The 21,699-nt window shown below is 32.2% G+C and overlaps 1 protein-coding gene across 1 annotated transcript; it reads right to left on the reverse strand.

The window, feature by feature from the left end:
- Nucleotides 1-1,953: 1,953 nt before the first annotated feature.
- LOC139892275 (uncharacterized) lies at nucleotides 1,954-19,313 on the reverse strand. Its single transcript, XM_071875321.1, has 2 exons — nucleotides 19,141-19,313; nucleotides 1,954-2,215 (listed from the first exon to the last, which is right to left on the reverse strand). The coding sequence occupies exons 1-2, from the start codon at nucleotides 19,311-19,313 to the stop codon at nucleotides 1,954-1,956; spliced, it is 435 nt and encodes a 144-aa protein (XP_071731422.1).
- Nucleotides 19,314-21,699: the final 2,386 nt, after the last annotated feature.

Here is a 21,699-nt window from a genome sequence, read left to right on the forward strand (position 1 = left end):
CGCGATCCGTCAGTGAGTACAAAAATTTACACGTCTCATACCCGCGGATAAAGTTTTCCCATCACGAGTATGAATACCCTTAGGTTGCGAGTTTTTTCCCTCATTTTCACCCCTATCTTGGTGACTTTGAATTTTTAGTATCAATGGTCATTTGGTTTGAATATTACCCCAGTAAATTTGGTGAGTAATAAGTTATAATCCAGTGATATGCTTCTCGATATTGCTATTGAAGAGGTGAAAGGGTTAGAACGATACTAAGTGTATGAAAAAGTTTTTGGTTTTTTGTTTACTAGTGAAATGATGAAGTTCTTTGATAAGAACTGTCTTAAGTCGTGTTGTTTCCGTCTTAAAGTGGCTCTCATTAATAAAGAATAATCGGGTATTGATGCAAATGAACTCTACTTGGGATAAAGGTTGTTTGAGAAGTTCTTGTCAAGTGAAACAATGAGATGTGTTGATATTTTAAACTTTTCGAAAAAGATGGATTGTTTTCCTAGTGCGCATAAAGGGTATTGTTGACAAATCTGGTTACACTGGCATCTGGAAGAAGTTTCTCAAAGTTGTAGTTGTTGAAATCTTATTTACAGTTCCTAATGGCACAAAAGCAACTATTTAGAATTACGTTTCGCACCTGTTATTTTGATTACTTAGGACATTTTTTTAGTAATACTTCTGTATATAAAAAACCAACTTATTATGTTGATCCTAGTACTTATAACTCACCTCGTGCATTATTATTTATTTCTTTTAATTTAAAACTTGTAGTGTTGGGTTATATTTTATGGGCACCTTTGGATTATAGGTTCAAAGTATACCTTGCACGTCTCAATATCCGATGTGACCAGGAGCGAATTTAAAGAGGAACCGGGGGGGTGCGCTAGTCGATTCCGAAATTTTAGTGTAAAAATATGGATTTTTTTATTTTGCCCCAAATTCAAAAGCCATTTGCCCCAAACCCAAAAGCCATTTACCTCAAAAACTACATATTTTGCCTCAAAATTTTCAAGATTTGCTCACGATTCTTCAAATTTTGTTCCAAAACCTTCAAATTTTGCCCACAAACCTTCAAATTTTATCCAAAAACCTCCAATTTTTGTCACAAAAACTCCGTATGTTGTCCAAAAAAGTTGCTACTGTTTAAAAAATAAATTTCGGCCCCGGTGAAGAAAAATCTTGCTTCCGCCACTGGATGTGACCATGCTTGTTGAGTTGTTGCACGTATACTATAAAACAAATTGTGCATATACGTACCTGAACTGAATTGTGGTTGATCGATAATGATACCGCATTAGAATCTCCAGCAAACAAATCACCCCAATAGTATGAGTGTTTTACCTTCAGCATCATATCTGCAAAAATTGTAGGTCAGAGCAAAATCGAAAAGATATATATACACTCCAAAAAATACAAATTTAAGGCATGAAACCCAAGAGGTCACCAAGCAAGACATCACTATAACACATTCTGTATATGTAATATGCATCATCATCATCATCATCATCATCATCATCATCAACCAAGACAAATTATAATTAACCAATTTCCGGATAAAGAAACCTTAATGCATCAGATAATATTTGTATTACATTATGAGTCTTCCATATATATAATAGCCAGTAAACAATCCACTTAATGATCACTACTGTAGAGATACTACTTGACAGGGTTATTTGACAGAATGCTAAAAGCAACGGGTCCTGTTTTGACCTGTTGGGTCTTATAAATGGATCCGGTAGAGGTCAAGATCTGCTGACAGGCAGAGACAGATAAATACACAAATAAAAATTTTCATACTTAGAAAAAAAGCAAACAAATATATCTAAGGCCTAAATCAGTAAATATTCAACCATATAAATAGTTTTAGTGCAGAAATCATACATTTTAGTACCACGTATTGAATACTTGATTTCAAGCAGCAACCAACACAATACGACAATACTGTCACGTTGTTGTTCAATATCCTTGAAGAGGAAAAACTAACAAAGGATTCGAACCATCTCCACACACAAAACGACAAGCAGCAATAACTGCTTCTTTCGTAGCCATCACAACAAGCGCTGATCTTTCATTCTTACAACTCATAATCACATTTTCAACCTCACCGAATTTATCAAACACATCCCTCAAATTTTCTACACTATAATCGCAACCAACTTTCGCCCACCAAACCCTAACCATCTTCTCCTTATCAATCACACCGCACTGCGCACTTTTCCTTCAACGAATTTTAATCTTATTAATAAAACAAAATCATAAAAAATAGTAGAAACCGTTTTAGTAGGACGAGCGCCACCAAATTCTTCTTCAAGTATGTCATTTATTCTATCTTCTTCGACCCTAACTTTTTCGGCGCGCTTAGCTGCCTCATACTTTTTACGCTTTCTTTCTTTAATTTTACTTTCTTTATGGGTGTGTATGGATGAAATTAGCTGCAGCTGAAGCTTATAGCTGGAGCTGGTGCTTATGGACTAGAGCTGGAGCTGGAGCTTATTTTTAAAGTTAGAAGCTGGAGCTTATTATTTTTTATAAGTGTTTGGTAAACTAGCTGGAGCTTATTTTGTAATTCATAAGCTCAACTTTTTTTCATAAGCTACTAGAAGTAGCTTATTTTTCTAGAGCTTGTGATTTTCATAAGCTCTATTTTTTATGTCTATCAAACAAAACTTATTCCTTTGAGCTTATTAAAATCATAAGCTCGCTTATTTTTCTAGAGCTTGTGATTTTCATAAGCTCTATTTTTTATGTCTATCAAACAAAACATATTACTTGGAGCTTATTAAAATCATAAGCTCAAGCTCCTATAAGCTTTCATAAGCTCCCATAAGCTCCTCTACCAAACACACCCTATATCTTCTTCTTTTAGATTTAAACGTAGTAAAGAACATCTCATTAAACCAATCATAAATATTTGTTTGTGTTATAATTCAGTAGGCTTATAACTACCTTTAGTGGTTTGATTCTTGATGTTATAATTCAGTAGGCTTATAACTACCTTTAGTGGTTTGATTCTTGATTAAGAATGCTAATAATGAAGTGTAAGAACAAAGATGATAATGGAGAGAAAGAAAGAAATACTTTGTAAGTGTGAGAAATGGTGCAAGTTTAATGCTTGCATTCATGGCTATTTATAGCAAAAATATCACAAGTTTAGGTAATACAATAATATTACTTTTGTGTATCAATAATTGACTATCCATTTATATATATATATATATATATATATATATATATATATATATATATATATATATATATATATATATATATATTTATATATTATAACACTCCCCCTTGGATAGCAATTTTGTTTGTTGAAGATCAACTGTAAGTTACTGCCTCGTTAAAAACCTTACTAAAGAAAACCCAGTGGGAAAAAACTTTAGCTAAGGGAAAAAGAGTGCAGCATGGAGTTGACTCCCCCTCAAGTAGACATCGCTTCAGTTGTTACATCTTTTGAACATGTCTCATGCCAATGTTATGAACGTGTGTTCTGAAAATAGCAGTTGGAAGTGCTTTCGTGAAAAGATCAGCAGAGTTTTTGCTGGATTGAACATATCTCATTTCAATCTCACTGTCCTTAATGAGATTTTGAGTGTATGAGAAGAATCTAGGAGGTATGTGTTTGGTTCGGTCACTTTTGATATACCCTTCTTTCATCTGTGCTATACAAGCTGCATTATCTTCATAGATAATTGTTGGACTTTTATCGCGTTCTAGTCCACAAGAATCAGTAATGATTTGTGTCATTGATCTCAACCAAAAACATTCCCGAGTAGCTTCATGTAATGCAATCACTTCGGCATGATTTGATGATGTAGCAACAAGTGTTTGTTTTTTAGAACGCCATGATATTGCAGTACCTCCATTTAGGAATACATATCCAGTTTGAGATTTAGCTTTATGTGGATCAGATAAATAACCTGCATCAGCATAACCAACCAAATCTTGTTTTGATTCGTTAGAATAAAATAATCCTAAATCAGTAGTTCCTCGAAGGTATCGAAATATGTGTTTGATCCCATTCCAGTGTCTTTTGGTAGTAGCAGAGCTGAACCTTGCCAACAAATTAACTGCAAAAGAAATGTCAGGTTGTACAATTTGTAAGATACATAAGAGCTCCAATTGCACTAAGATATGGTACTTGTGGTCCAAGAATATCTTCATGATCTTCACATGGACGAAATGGATCAGTTTCAACATTGAGTGATCTAACAACCATAGGAGTACTTAATGGTTTTGCCTTGTCCATATTGAAACGTTTCAAAATCTTTTCAGTATATGTTGTTTGATGTACAAGTAAACCATTAGGCATATGCTCAATTTGTAAACCAAGACAATACTTGGTTTTTCTGAGATCTTTCATTTCAAATTATTTCTTTAGAAGTTGAATGGCTTCATGGATCTCTTTATTTGTACCTATGATGTTAAGATCATCAACATAAACAGCTATGATCACATATCCGGATGTTGTTTTCTTAATGAAAACACAAGGACAAGTAAGGTTATTTGTATACCCTTTGCTTATCAAGTAATCACTTAATCGGTTATACCACATACGTCCCGATTGTTTTAACCCATATAAAGATCTTTGTAATTTAATCGAATACATTTCTTTGGGTTTTGCATTTGATGCTTCTGGTACCTTATATCCTTCAGGTATCTTCATATATATATCACTATCAAGTGATCCATATAGATAAGCAGTCACAACATCCATGAGATGCATTTCTAAATTTTTAGAAACTGCCAGGCTGATTAAGTATCTAAAAGTAATTGCATCCATAACAGGGGAATAAGTTTCTTCATAATCAATTCCCGGTCTTTGAGAAAAACCTTGAGCTACAAGTCTAGCTTTATACCTTGTAACTTCATTTTTCTCATTTCTTTTTCGGACAAAAATCCATCTGTCTACAGGTTTCACATCTTTTGGAGTGAGAATGATGGATCCGAAAACTTTTCTTTTATTGAGTGATTCTAATTCAGCTCGTATAGCTTCTTTCCATTGAGCCCAATCATGTCTATTTTGACATTCAACCATAGATGTTGGTTCTGGATCATCATCATTATTCATGATGTCATATGCAATATTAAATGAAAATTTCTCATCAAGATTTTTCATTTCATTTCGGTTCCATAATATTTTTGAATGTGCATAATTGATTGCAATTTCTGTATTGACATCATCAATCTCCTCTGCAGTAGGAGTACTGATTTGTGGTTCTTCTTGAACACTTTCTTTTACCTTATTATCAGCTAATTTTCTTTTTCGAGGATTTTTATCTTTGGAACCAACTGGTCTTCCACGTTTCAGACGTGGCATAGATTCTTGAGTGACCACATTATCAGTTTTTCGATTTGGAATCTCAACTCGAGCTGGAGTATTAACTGCTGGTATATATGATTTAGTCACCCTTTTTGTATCTGTGAATGCATCAGGCAATTGATTTGCAAGTTCTTGTGCATGCATTATCTTTTGAACTTCTATCTCGCATTTTTTTTGCGAGGATCAAGATACTTTAATTGAGGTTCACACCATGAAACATCATTTTCTTTATTTTTTTTATTTCTCCCCCTAATCTAGGAAACAATGTTTCATTAAAATGACAATCAGCAAAACGTGCTGTAAAAACATCACCTGTCATAGGTTCAATATACCTTATGATTGAAGATGTTTCATATCCAACATATATTCCCAACCTCCTTTGAGGACCCATTTTTGTACGTTGTGGTGGCACAATTGGAACATATACTGCACAACCAAATGTTCTAAGGTGGGAAATATTTGGCTCTTGACCAAAAGCAAGTTGTAGGGGGGAATATTTATGACTTGCACTTGGTCTGATGCGAATCAATGCAGCAGCATGTAAAATTGCATGACCCCATATAGATACAGGGAGTTTTGTTCTCATTATCAATGGTCTAGCGATTAACTGTAAACGTTTAATCAGTGACTCGGCTAAACCATTTTGTGTATGCACATGAGCAACAGAATGTTCGACAACAATTCCTATAGACATGCAATAGTCATTAAATGCTTGAGATGTAAACTCACCAGCATTATCAAGTCTCACTTTTTTAATGATGTAATCAGAAAAATGTGATCTCAATTTAATAATTTTGGCAAGAAATTTTGCAAATGCCACATTACGGCTTGATAACAGACAAACATGAGACCATTTACTAGATGCGTCTATTAGGACCATGAAATATCTAAATGGTCCACATGGTGGATGAATTGGTCCACAAATATCACCTTGAATTCTTTCAAGAAACATTGGTGATTCTTTCTCAACCTTAAGTGGTGAGGGTCTAGTTATCAATTTTCCAAGAGAGTAAGATATACATGGAACCATTGTATCATGAAGGATTTTTCTATCCTTCAGTGGATGTCCATGTGTACATTCAATAATTCTTTTCATCATTGTTGATCCTGGATGGCCCAATCTGTTATGCCATAAATTAAATACACCAGGATCAATATACTTTTCTTTAATCACCATATGTGCTTCTGGTACATTTATATGTGTATAATGTAATCCAGAATTAAGTCTTGGCAGTTTTTCAATCACGTGATTCTTGTTAGTGATACTTAAATATTTCTCATTTTCTGCCGTTACTGACTGATATTGCTCTAAACATACATATTATTCGACGCAATATCACTTATATTTCATAGGTTTTTATCATCTACAAAGACATTCAATGCGCATTTCACGAGAAAAACGACAAAAGTGGATAAGAGCTTGCTATTTGAAGATTCGACGATAAAACGATAGTTTTAACCAGATTTATATCAAGAAACGTTTATCCGAATGAAAGTACAAGATAGATGAAGAAGAGAGTTCAAATGTAAAGTGCCAAGTCAGTACACGTCAATACGAGGTCATCAAAGAACAAACGAAAAAAGAAAAATAAAGAAAACTGCTTTTACTCTTACACGAATAGTGTAGGTCTACACGAATAGTGTAGAATATTTGTTCTTACACGAATAGTGTAGGTCTACACGAATCGTGTAGAATATTTGTTCTTACACGAATAGTGTAGCCATACACGAATCGTGTAATGTTAGGCCGAATTAATCATTTTGTCAGACATGGGCGGCTGGCTTTTGAAGTTTTAAAACAATTCTTTTCATAGTGCTGTAGCAAATGGATAGCACTTTTGACTCAACAACTACTTCACAATATCAATGTTAAATACGGAGTACGTTCAGAAGATTAGAGGGAGACACATATATTACACACAGGAGATTACAACACAAAATTACTATACACATACTATTGTCACTTTTATTATCAGTATTATTTACATTTCAGTTTCAAAGTTCAATTATTAGGATTAGTTTCATATATTAAGGGGGTATTGTTCGTGATAAAGGGTGTTATTGTACGCGTGAAAGGGGTGTTATTATTGTAATTTTTCTACCGTTTGAAGTTAATGCAAGTGAAGATATTTTAGTAAGTTTATTCTGTTAAAATTAGCGTTGTTATTATGTTTGCATATCTATATTTTTATGTCTACCTTAGTGTAATGGATAGCTAAATTTCCCTAGTGTTTGCTTAAATGTAGAGCCCCTAGTGAAATGGATTGTTACCATTAGTAAAAGTTAAAAATGTAACTTTAGTATTTTTAATATTGAGCCTAGTTAAAAGAACCATTTTTATGTAATTAGGTATTTAACCCTTGCCACTTAATTTAGTAAATTTAAATAACGAAAGTTATTTTTATTTACATAAATTAAGCTTCAACATTAAAAGTGATCTAGACGAATTTATGGATAATTTATTAACACCAATTTAGAAATAAACTTCGGTGGTTTGGGTGATATCAATAAATTACATGACAGTGAAATTATAAAAAGGGAAACCGTTATAATTTGGGTATTGGCGAAGGTCAAAACTAGGCTAGGTCTCAATTTAAATACTTGGGGAATAGTAGCTTTCTAAAAAGAATCCGATGAAAATTAGATTTTATTTAGTTAAGTTGTAACCTTATGTTTATTCGAGAGAAAAATGTAAAGTTTGATACTAGAACATTTTAATAGGGCGTAAAACTTAAAACAATCCATGGACCTAGGGGTGACACAATTAAGTAAACACTCCCATTTATCTTATTTATATTTGTTATAAAAGTATTATTATTATTATTTACGATTTACCATTTTAAAATATTAGAAAAATACATAAAAACATTTAATTTTCGTAACAGTTAAGTTGTCACATATTTTTACACGTACACGAATCGTGTATCATCACACGAATCGTGTAAGGCTAAAACGCGGCTACAGTACAGCTAGGTTAAAATTAGGGTTTTTGTTATTTAATTATATTTATATTTAGGTTATTAGTTATTTTAGTTATTTTAATTAAGTTAATTAGTTAAAGTTATTTAAAATACTTAAAATACATGTTTTAACCCTAAAATTAGTATTACTTATTATAGGTTTATAAATTGTAATTAGTTTATAATTAGTAAATTAATTAAATTCCTTTTAATTTGTATTAGTTTTACTAAAAATGCATTTTAGTTAATTTAAATAAGTTTCTATTGTAATTGCTCAAAACAAAATTCTAAATATATAGTTTCATTAAAGATTACTATTTTACTAATTACCATTTAGTAACATAATTAATGCATCATAATTAGTTTATTTTCATTTAGTTCCTTTTTAAGTTAATTTTTGTAATCTTGTAATTTTATTTAGTAAATTACTTAAGTTATTTTCTGTTACTATTATATTATAAATTCCTAATCCAAAACCCCCTTTAATTAAGTTTGACATCAAGGACTATTAAAAACCATTAAACACTCCATCTCCCTGTGGAACGAATCGGATTTACCAACAAACTAAACTACACGGATAGGACTAGTTGCCTATATATATGTGTGAAATCAACCTGAAATCAATAAAATACCACATATACAATAAATCAATTCGTGTAACAAAACAACTCAAATCCGTTCATAAATAAAGGTTACGTTTCCGCACATCAACTTTTTGGCGCCGCTGCCGGGGACCTGGCAGTTAAATAAATAGATAATTTTTCTGATTCGTAGTAGTAGTTGGATTTGTACATGGACCGGGTTGTTGGATCACCAATTTTATTGGTCAATAGAAGGATCCTGCCCCTCTGCTGCATCTTTTGGCTATTCAAAACGTGGGCAAAATCAGAAGGAAAATCTGTTGTTTAAGGGTTTTTATCATTGTTTTTATGTTATGCGATCCTCTCGAGGAAATTCATTTCCAAGAAAGTTCAAAGTTTTTGAATAAATCCTTTAATTCTTTGTACAATTTCCCAAATTGTATGATCCGTTCAATCCTAAACTCGTTAAACTTAATCCGGAACCTCAAAGAATTAATAAAGGACAAAAACAACAAAAAGAAATAGGAAGTACTAGTAATTTTAAAACACCGAAAAACACTAAAAAAGAAACAAGTAAGTAACACTAGAAAAGCTTTTGGTGTTATGATCTCATAATAGAAATTAATGCATGAACTTACGTTCCTCCAACGCTGAATTAACTCCTTCACATCCTGAACCCGAAAGGAAATTCCACGAACGCTTAAGAGCTCAAGAAGTAGAATCTCTTGCTAAAAATTTAGAGTCACTTTTCTTAGAATCCGACTCTGAACCAATAATTCAACCAATCATAGAGCCGATTATTAAAGAAGAAGAAGAAATGGCTGATACAAATCAAACGATGGAAGCATTAATGAAGGCCACAAGAAAAGGTCAAGGCCACGCAATCATCCAACCCACGATGAGTGATGGCTTTGAAATAAAAGGTCAATTTTTACACATGGTAACTAATACATGTCAATTCGGTGGAGCCCCAAATGAGGATACTAACGAGCATCTTCGTAAGTTTGTAAGCATTTGCAAGCTTTTCAAAATCAAAGATGTCACCGATGAAGTTGCATGTTTAAAAATCTTTCCATGGTCCTTAAAAGATGATGCAAGAGATTGGCTAGACTCATTACCAGAAGGTTATATTGAAAACTGGAATGATATGATGGATAAATTTTTGTCAGAATTCTTTCCTGCTTCAAAAGCAGCAAAATTACAAAGTGATATAAATCACTTTAAACAAAAACCTAATGAAACTCTTTATGAAGCTTGGACTCGATTCAATAAAATGCTTCGAATATGTCCTCAACACGGGTTGAGTACATTCCAAAAAGTCTGTGTATTTTATAAAGGAGTCAATGTTGCAACTAGAAAAGATATAGATGTTGCAGCCGGAGGTTCGGTTATGAAGAAAACACCTGAAGACGCTCATACAATCATTGATGATTTAGCGTCCCATTCTCATAACTGGCATCAAGAAATAGAATTTTCTAGATCATCAAATGTTGCTAGTATTGAAAGCAATGATGAAATTGCCTCTTTAAAAGTTCAAATAGCAAATCAAGCAAGTCAAATCGAGAAAGTAACCAAGGAAATGCATGCCATCAGAGTAGGATGTGAACTATGCCAAGGTCCTCATCTTACTAGAGATTGTGATCAAAGTACAATGGAAGAGCAAGCAAATTTCTTAGGTTATTTACGAAAAGGTGAAATGAACTTTAGCGATTTTCCAGCCATAGAAGCAAACAACCGAAAATATCCTCCTATAAACAGCTATCAAGTAGGAGGACCTTCAGGATCAAATAATAATAACTATCAAAATAACAATAACTATCAAGGAGGAAATCCAGGTTACCAAAACAACCGGAATTTCCCAAATCAAAATCAAAGAAATCCGCCACCAGGTTATAATAACCGAAATCAACCTCAACGAAATTATCAAAATAATTTCCAACATAATCAACCACAACTACTAGCACTTATGCAACCACAACCATTAGCAATTATGCAACCTCAACCCGAGAGGAAATCTGGTTTAGAAGATCTCTTAAGAGATTTTATGGTTAAGCATGAGCAAAATGCAGAGCTCCAAACTCAGCAAATTCGAAATCAACAAGCCACGATTCAGATTTTAGAAAGAGATGTTGGAAGGATCTCACAGTTACTAGCAGAGAGACCACAAATTGCAAGTAATCCTCCGGTTATACTAAAGAAGAAGGATCCTCAAGCTCTAGCATATTCACAAGTGAATGCTATTTATAGTTTCTGTGAGGATGAAGCAAGTTTCAAAACACCGGAGCATAGTCCTATATTTACTCAGGGGTGTGAAGATGATGATGAAGAGTGTGATGAGTTTATATTTTCTGATTTATCCAATATGGCAGATTACACTCCTTATCAAGAGATTGATGGTACCCGAGTTGAAAGTATGAAAAGTATAACATGTGAAAAAGAAGAGATCCGAGTTGGTGACATAACTCCCGAGTATGCTGATTATTTGATGAGGCTGATGTCGGGAAATCATGCAGAAGTGCAGAAAATAGAAACCACCAAGCCTTCCGAATTTAGGGTTGATGATGATTTGAAGGTGATCAAGGAAGAAGTGAAAGATACGGTGAAGCAAGCACCTAAAGTGGAAGACTATAAAGAACCCATTCCATACCCGCATGCACTTTTATCCGAAAAACCAAAGGAGAATCATTGTAAGCCTTTAAATACGGATAATATTTGTGTAAATGTACCTTTGGTTGATGTTATTGCAGGTATGCCAAACTATGGGAAATTCTTGAATGATTTGATGGCAAAAGAAGGAGTGTGTGAGCAGGCATCATCCGCGTTCCTTGAAGCAGAATGTGCTGCTATTGTGAAAAAGAATGAATTGCCACCTAAGTTAGGTGATCCCGGACCATTCATAGTACCTTGTAAGCTTAATGATTCTAGAACTCTTAGATCATTAGCTGACTCGGGTGCAAGTATAAATCTCATGCCTTATTCCATTTACTCGCATTTGAACTTAGGCGAACTTAAACCGACGAATTCAGGCATTAGATTCATTGATCAGTCGGTTAATAAACCTATAGGGATTGCTGAAAACTTAGTAGTAAAAACAGGTGAACTTGAGTTTCTAGCTGACTTTGTAGTTGTAGACATGAAGGAAGATAAGTTTGTACCTATTATTTTAGGTAGACCATTCTTAGCAACTGCATGTGCTTTAACAGATTGGAAAACAGGAAAACTAGTTTTGAAGGATAGAGGCAAGAGTGCAACCTATCAAACTGAGTTTAGTATGAACCCACCACCCACACCGATAGTTTCAGTGAATATTGTTGACAATGTCAAACCCATTAGTCAACAAGCTAAGTGTGGGGAGGGTGATAAGGAGAAACTAGATAGTAAACCGCCCAATGATAGTGTTGTTGAGAAAACCATGAAGAAGTTATATGGTAGGATTAGAAATGCTATGTCGAAAAAAGATAAACATTTGAGAGAGAGATTGATTTCAAACCTATCAAAACTTGAGAAATATAAGTTGAAAAAACTGGTTGAAGAGTCAAGATTTTCGGACTCTTGGTTATTATCAAAAATTAGTGGTAAGAATGGTTGCAGTAATGGTTCTATTGGAGTAAAGAAGGGTGATGTTTATCACCCCGACGTTAGTTAAAATTAGGGTGGAGTCGCGTGAACGACTCGCTAATAAAATTCACAAATTGTAAATAGTCCCATTCGTGTGTCTCGTTTTTATTTTAAATTCCTTTTTATTTGTATTTCTCATATACTTGTTTTAAAATTTAAAAATGTTAATCTTTTTAACACAAAAATAGAGTGTTTTTATTTTATTTTAAATTTGTTTTCGAAAAATATTAAAACTTTAACTTTTAATGAATTGAATTTTATAAATTGAATTTAAAAATTTATAAACGGATTAAGATCAGGTATAACAACCGAATTTCCGTTACAAATATAAATTTATAAAAGATATTTTAAATTTAATTGATTATAAGTTATATAAAAAAATATAAAATGAAAAAAGTAAAAAAAAAAAAAAATTTTAGTTTGTAATAACATAATTTTTTGGTGTGTATTGAAACTTATTATGTTTTTATTTTTTATATTAGCAAGAAAATATAGTGTGGGGTAAAAAAATGTGTTGTACGATTGAATTAAAACCCCATATTTTGTGTGTTTTTTACATGGTTTTGACAGGTACAGACGAAAATGCAATTAGACGAAACGAAACATCAAATTACTTTGTGATACAAACATTGGATATGATCATAGGTAAAACAATTTGAAAATCCAAATCGGTTAACAAAGGAAGTTCCAAATACTCTACACTTTTTGTCCTCTCAAATTTATACATTATTATCTGATTTTATGTAATGAGGGCATTACATAATCTTAAGTGTGGGGTGGGAATATATAAATTCTCGAGAACTAATAAGTTATTGGTTTTTATGAAAATTTGAAAATTTTTAAACAAATGTATCTAATCAATTTTTAAGGTAACTACGAGCAATTAAAGATCAGGTGTAAAAACCGAAATTGTTGTCTCCATACATTAAAAATACATAAGTTTATTTGTTTAAAACCTAGAAAAAGAAAAAAAAAAAATTTATAACAAGAATTTATAAATCCTTATGATAAGAACCATTTATCACATGTTTCTTTGAAGTTTATTGCAGATATCATTGCTACAGAATGTATAAACCTGAATATTCCATTATCACGAGTAATAGAGGATGAATCAAATCCATCCCGTAAGGAAGTAAAGTCTTCCGAATTGACACACTTGCTAATTTATGTTAGAAGATGTAGTCCAGAACAGCTGTAGGTTGACGAAAAATCTTGAAAAGTCATCCCTAAAATCGGCTGGAAATCCACCTAACCTCAGCATCAAACAGGGTTTTTGGTGGTCAGACTTATCCTAACCATGAGAAGGATATGTCCCGTACAATGGGGGGGCACAATGCAAATTAGCTTTTAAGACTAATGAATCTAATCCCCAGATGGATGATCTCCGTAAAGATTAACCGCATCTATGTTTGACCGCGGTCAACATACATATGCCATAACAAATTGAGGTGTGCAAACTCATGGTTCACCGATGATATTTGGACACGATATAATTTTGTTCTAAAACTTATGCTATTTTATGAATTATATTTGTGTAAAACCATTTTTTGGACATTCGGCTTCAAGTTCCATGATACTACAATCATGGGGGCGAATAGCTTGCTAATCGCCGACTGAGACTTCGGTTTTCAGTTACCCTCAACCGGAATTTGAGGTTAAAACCGGAAAACGTGTCTAGTGTAAAAACTAGCATGACATTTTATAAAATCATAAAACGTTTTCATAAGGTCCAATTTTCCCTAAGGATCCAAATTTTTAAACCCTAATCACGAGTTTCATGTTTGTTTCTGTTGTCAGAATTTCATTTCGTGTGGTGTGCGTGTGATCCAATAAATACTGTGTTGTGTAATATATTTCATATAGCGTGTGTTTCATTTCGTGTAGTGTGTGTTGTGTGATCTAAATGTTCGATAAAGAAAAATATATAATGTTCTAACTCTGTTAAAAGATGTAATTGCTTGAGGACAAGCAACGTTCTAGTGTGGGGTATTTTGATATTGCTCTAAACATACATATTATTCGACGCAATATCACTTATATTTCATAGGTTTTTATCATCTACAAAGACATTCAATGCGCATTTCACGAGAAAAACGACAAAAGTGGATAAGAGCTTGCTATTTGAAGATTCGACGATAAAACGATAGTTTTAACCAGATTTATATCAAGAAACGTTTATCCGAATGAAAGTACAAGATAGATGAAGAAAAGAGTTCAAATGTAAAGTGCCAAGTCAGTACACGTCAATACGAGGTCATCAAAGAACAAACGAAAAAAGAAAAATAAAGAAAACTGCTTTTACTCTTACACGAATAGTGTAGGTCTACACAAATAGTGTAGAATATTTGTTCTTACACGAATAGTGTAGGTCTACACGAATCGTGTAGAATATTTGTTCTTACACGAATAGTGTAGCCATACACGAATCGTGTAATGTTAGGCCGAATTAATCATTTTGTCAGATATGGGCGGCTGGCTTTTGAAGTTTTAAAACAATTCTTTTCATAGTGCTGTAGCTAATGGATAGCACTTTTGACTCAACAACTACTTCACAATATCAATGTTAAATACGGAGTACGTTCAGAAGATTAGAGGGAGACACATATATTACACACAGGAGATTACAACACAAAATTACTATACACATACTATTGTCACTTTTATTATCAGTATTATTTACATTTCAGTTTCAAAGTTCAATTATTAGGATTAGTTTCATATATTAAGGGGGTATTGTTCGTGATAAAGGGTGTTATTGTACGCGTGAAAGGGGTGTTATTATTGTAATTTTTCTACCGTTTGAAGTTAATGCAAGTGAAGATATTTTAGTAAGTTTACTCTGTTAAAATTAGCGTTGTTATTATGTTTGCATATCTATATTTTTATGTCTACCTTAGTGTAATGGATAGCTAAATTTCCCTAGTGTTTGCTTAAATGTAGAGCCCCTAGTGAAATGGATTGTTACCATTAGTAAAAGTTAAAAATGTAACTTTAGTATTTTTAATATTGAGCCTAGTTAAAAGAACCATTTTTATGTAATTAGGTATTTAACCCTTGCCACTTAATTTAGTAAATTTAAATAACGAAAGTTATTTTTATTTACATAAATTAAGCTTCAATATTAAAAGTGATCTAGACGAATTTATGGATAATTTATTAACACCAATTTAGAAATAAACTTCGGTGGTTTGGGTGATATCAATAAATTACATGACAGTGAAATTATAAAAAGGGAAACCGTTATAATTTGGGTATTGGCGAAGGTCAAAACTAGGCTAGGTCTCAATTTAAATACTTGGGGAATAGTAGCTTTCTAAAAAGAATCCGATGAAAATTAGATTTTATTTAGTTAAGTTGTAACCTTATGTTTATTCGAGAGAAAAATGTAAAGTTTGATACTAGAACATTTTAATAGGGCGTAAAACTTAAAACAATTCATGGACCTAGGGGTGACACAATTAAGTAAACACTCCCATTTATCTTATTTATATTTGTTATAAAAGTATTATTATTATTATTTACGATTTACCATTTTAAAATATTAGAAAAATACATAAAAACATTTAATTTTCGTAACAGTTAAGTTGTCACATATTTTTACACGTACACGAATCGTGTATCATCACACGAATCGTGTAAGGCTAAAACGCGGCTACAGTACAACTAGGTTAAAATTAGGGTTTTTGTTATTTAATTATATTTATATTTAGGTTATTAGTTATTTTAGTTATTTTAATTAAGTTAATTAGTTAAAGTTATTTAAAATACTTAAAATACATGTTTTAACCCTAAAATTAGTATTACTTATTATAGGTTTATAAATTGTAATTAGTTTATAATTAGTAAATTAATTAAATTCCTTTTAATTTGTATTAGTTTTACTAAAAATGCATTTTAGTTAATTTAAATAAGTTTCTATTGTAATTGCTCAAAACAAAATTCTAAATATATAGTTTCATTAAAGATTACTATTTTACTAATTACCATTTAGTAACATAATTAATGCATCATAATTAGTTTATTTTCATTTAGTTCCTTTTTAAGTTAATTTTTGTAATCTTGTAATTTTATTTAGTAAATTACTTAAGTTATTTTCTGTTACTATTATATTATAAATTCCTAATCCAAAACCCCCTTTAATTAAGTTTGACATCAAGGACTATTAAAAACCATTAAACACTCCATCTCCCTGTGGAACGAATCGGATTTACCAACAAACTAAACTACACAGATAGGACTAGTTGCCTATATATATGTGTGAAATCAACCTGAAATCAATAAAATACCACATATACAATAAATCAATTCGTGTAACAAAACAACTCAAATCCGTTCATAAATAAAGGTTACGTTTCCGCACATCAACTGACTGATAATCATATCCATTAAGGTATATGTCAGAAAAACTCAATAAATTTCTGCTTGACTTAGGAGAGAATAAGGCATTATTAATTAAAAATGTTGTACCGTTTGGTAATATGAATTTTGCCTTTCCTATCCCTTCTATCAAGTTAGCAGCACCTGATATTGTATGTATAGTTCCTTCCGTTGGTTTCAAATCAATGAAATAATTTTCAGATTTAAGTATAGTGTGTGTAGTACCACTATCTGCTATACAGAGATCTCCACTACTTGATTGATGTTGTGTTCCAGCAGAATTCATATTAAACTTCATATATAAGAAACAAACAGTAAGTATATAAATGTTACACAGAATGTTTATTACACACAAATAGATAAAACTGAAACATTTGACATACATAGAATTGAAACATCAAACATAGAACTGGAACATTTGATAAAACATATAGAACTGAAACATTTGAGAAAGCATGATGACAAAGGTTAAATCGTTTTATTTATAAAAGAAACATATTAATTTAATTCAAGAAATCTTCATATAAATCAGATGGTTGCTCAGTGACTGTTGGATCAATATTATCCACAAAATTTACTTCCTTTTCTTTACCTTTCAGCGAATCCTGATACATCTTAACAAGATGTTTAGATGTTCGACAAGTATTAGCCTAGTGGCCCATTCTACCACATCTGTAACAAGATTCTTCAGAATTTTTAGAAGAATTTTCTTCAATATCTTGTTTAGTGGGCTTGTTTTGTGGTTGATATTTATATTTTCGTGGATTATTATTTCTTTGACCACGGCCACGGCCACGACCACGGCCACGACCACGGCCACGTCCACGCCCATTCCCATTACCATAAGGATGGTTTCTACCATAGTTATGGCTTTTGGCATGATGATGGCGATGGTTATTATAACCACGACCTTGCCCGCGTCCTTGTCCCTGTTTATAATTATTTGCAGTATTTGCTTCAGGGATTGCAAGTGTACCAGTAGGACGGGATTGCTGATTTTTCATTAATAGCTCATCATTTTGTTTTGCAACCAAGAGATATGAATTAAGTTCAGGATATGTGTTGAACTTTAGCATTTTCAAATTTCTTTGCACTGTGATGTTGGCAGCATTCATTGTGGAGAAAGTTTTCTCCAACATGTCTGCATCACTTATTTCATGTCCACAAAATTTAAGTTGTGAGACTGTATTATACAGAGCTGAGCTGTATTCATTTACTTTCTTAAAGTCTTGGAACCTTAATGTTCTCCATTGATCCATAGCAGCTGGAAGTAAAATTTCTCTTTGATTATTGAATCTGCTTTTGAGACCTTCCCATAAAACATGGGGATCTTCTACAGTCACATAATTATTTTGTAAGCATTCATCAATATGTTGATGAATAAAGAAACATGCCGTTGCTTGTTCTTTTTCAGAACAAGTGTTGTTTTCATTTATGGTTTCAAGAATTCCCATTGATTTAAGATGCATTTTTACTTTTATAACCCATGGCATGTAGTTGTTTCCCGTTGATTCTAAAGGAGTAAATTTAAGCTTTTCCAGATTCGACATTTTCTATTATCAAAAATTAAAACAAACAATATGATAAATTAGAGTCAATTTATATTCATAAGTATATAAACATTAAACATAAATTTAATATAACATAAATGATAAGTAGGCGACAGTGTCGACCATATGTAAGCAATCATAAATAAATGTTATATAACATAAATGATAATTAGGTGACAGTGTCGACCATATAAATGTTAGATAATAGAAATATAAATGTTAGTAACATAAATGATAATTAGGCGACAGTGTCGACCATATATTATTCAGGTGGTATAACCGACCATATATCATTTAGGTGGCAGAGCCAACCATAATTAGTATTAAGATTATCGTGCTGATAACGTGTTATAATTCAGTAGGCTTATAACTACCTTTGTGGTTTGATTCTTGATGTTATAATTTAGTAGGCTTATAACTACCTTTAGTGGTTTGATTCTTGATTAAGAATGCTAATAATGAAGTGTAAGAACAAAGATGATAATGGAGAGAAAGAAAGAAATACTTTGTAAGTGTGAGAAATGGTGCAAGTTTAATGCTTGCATTCATGGCTATTTATAGCAAAAATATCACAAGTTTAGGTAATACAATAATATTACTTTTGTGTATCAATAATTGACTATCCATTTATATATATATATTTATATATTATAACAGTTTGAACTTTTTGTTGTTTGAGTTGATTATCGAATTGTTTTCTAGTTTTTTCATCTTTAAGGATTTCATAAGACGCTTGAAGCTCTTGAAATTCTGCAACTGCGTTAGGATCATTAGCTCTTTTATCAGGATGTAATAAAATAGCTTTCTTTTTGTATGCTTTTTTAATCTCTTCTATTGAAACCTTACATCCTTCTTCTCCAGATTGTAATCCAAGAATAAGGTAATGATCAACGAAAACACCCATAATTGATCTTAAATTCTGCACGATTTTTTGATACGTACAATTAAGTATTCCGATTCTTCAAGTAAATCGTTGATCTAAAACTTAAAGGTCGAAAGCCATGAAATCAAGTTTAATTAATGACGGCTAGAGAGCCCTTACACTTGGGTCCCAAGAAAACTTGCTGAATTAGGTTTAAAAGGATTTAGAATTTAGAATTGAGCTAGAAAGAGTAAATTTTGCGAATTGGGCTTAGGTACGTAGAACTATGTGTGTTTGGGCCTTTGCTTGTTAGAACGTGGTACGTTTACCACGTATATCCAAACTAAACAACAATTAGGTCCCTTTTTTCTAGGATAATTGAAGTTAATTAATAGACAAAAATGCGTTGTTGGTCCTTGTGGTTTGCTCAAAAGTGCATGGATTGGTCTAAACTTTTTTTTGACTTCGTTGGTCCCTGTGGTTTGAGATTTGAACACGCTTGGTCCCTTATCCAAACATCTGTTAAAATAATCCGTTAATGCAAGTCTTGTACCTTGCACGTGAGGGTAGTTTAGTCTTTTAACCCTCTTCTCTTTCCCCTTTTTACTTTATTATCAAATTAAAAACAAACACATGCTTAAGCTTGTATGGAGACCTACACCTCCAACCTTAATCCCACCTCCTAAAACTATAGTTAAACCCTAACAAACAAAACTCAAAATTATTAATTAACCAACCATGCGATGTGATTTCAAGAAGATGGGGGAGAAAAGATGAACCACAACATCATCATCGTTCATCTCATCATCATAATCATCTATTCAACTTCATCATCAATTTCAACCATCGTTGTCGCGTCGCTGTCTTCAAACACCACTACCACCGCCGTCGCTGGATCTACAACTCTGAACTAGCACCTAATCATCTATGTCCTCTAGATCTGCAATTCTGAACCATCAACACCACCACTAAAAAACTCGTCAGCTGAACATTTCATCAAACACCTAAAATGCATATCAAACAATCCACATCCAATCATAAGAGATAATATTGGTTGTCATTTTATTTTAAAAGTATAAATTAAAATATAAATTTAGAATTGGTTTCCTCCTGCCTAGCTTTTACACCTTCTCGTACTCAATTCAAAATAATTAATTAATATAATTAAAAATTATTTAATTTTAATAATTAAAATAATTATTAATAAGATTTAATAATAATAATTATTTAATAAGATTTAATTTTAATTCAAAATTATTTATATTAATGACATCACCCATTATGCTTAGATTTTTTTCTATTTCTTTTTGATTTTTTCTTAACAAAGGAATTATCCTAATAATGACATTATTATTATAGGATTTCAATATTAACTATAGGTAGATATCTCCATATATGGAAGCGGATTCATTCGCGCTCCAATTTTAAAATTAAAGTTCAAATAATCTATTATTATTATTATTATTATTATTATTATTATTATTATTATTATTATTATTATTATTATTATTATTATTATTATTATTATTATTATTTAGAAAGAATTTTATAACATTTAAGTGTTCTGTGAATTTCTCTAAGCACAACTATCATTTAATTGTAATAGTTTTTACCTGAAAAAAAGAAATTAAATACAAATAGATCAAACTGATATGATTTACATGAGTTACTTTATAAATTGAATCATACATAACAATATCTGAATTAATAGAGAAGTTAAGGGCAATTTCGTTCGGGGGATGGTTAACCTTAATCAAATCGGTCCTCTCAAGCTTACCGTTGTACTACTTCTCACTCTTCTGGGCCTCTACGTGCGTCATCAACTTTCTTGAGAGTTAACGTTGTAAGTTCTTTCGGAGCGGGTCGGGCGATATTAATAAAAATAAAATGGCACGGGTTAAATGGGATGATATTCTTGTTCCTTATAGGGCGGGGGTTTGAACATTGGCTCTTTGAAATCGAAAAATCTTCCTCTTCTTTGCAAATGGTGGTGGCATTTTAGAGTCGAAAACGGGTCTTTTTGGGTGAAAATAATCAAAAGTATCTATGGTCGGGAAGAGGGGTTGGGTGTTCCGATCAATAACCGTTCGTGTTCTATTTGGTATTTTATTATTCAAGTAGGGTCAACCATGTCTAATCTTGGTTTATCCTTCAATCAATCTTTTTCGAGAAAAATTAGCTTTGGCTCGAATACTCTTTTTGAAAGACTTTGGCTAGGTGAACATAAACTCAAGGACCTTTTTCCAAGACTTTTTCAACTTGATACGTCAAAGGATGCAAACGTTGGTGAGAGAGTGTATAAAGGTGAAGAAGGAATTTGTTTCACGTGGCACTGGTCAAGAACGGTCTCGGGAAGAACACAAAATGAACTTTCGCAACTACAACTCATGTTATCTTCGAAAAAATTTGGTGAAAGCAGTCAGGATCA

The sequence above is a fragment of the Rutidosis leptorrhynchoides genome, chromosome 1 (genome assembly GCF_046630445.1).
Source record: "Rutidosis leptorrhynchoides isolate AG116_Rl617_1_P2 chromosome 1, CSIRO_AGI_Rlap_v1, whole genome shotgun sequence".
Lineage (NCBI taxonomy): Eukaryota > Viridiplantae > Streptophyta > Magnoliopsida > Asterales > Asteraceae > Rutidosis > Rutidosis leptorrhynchoides.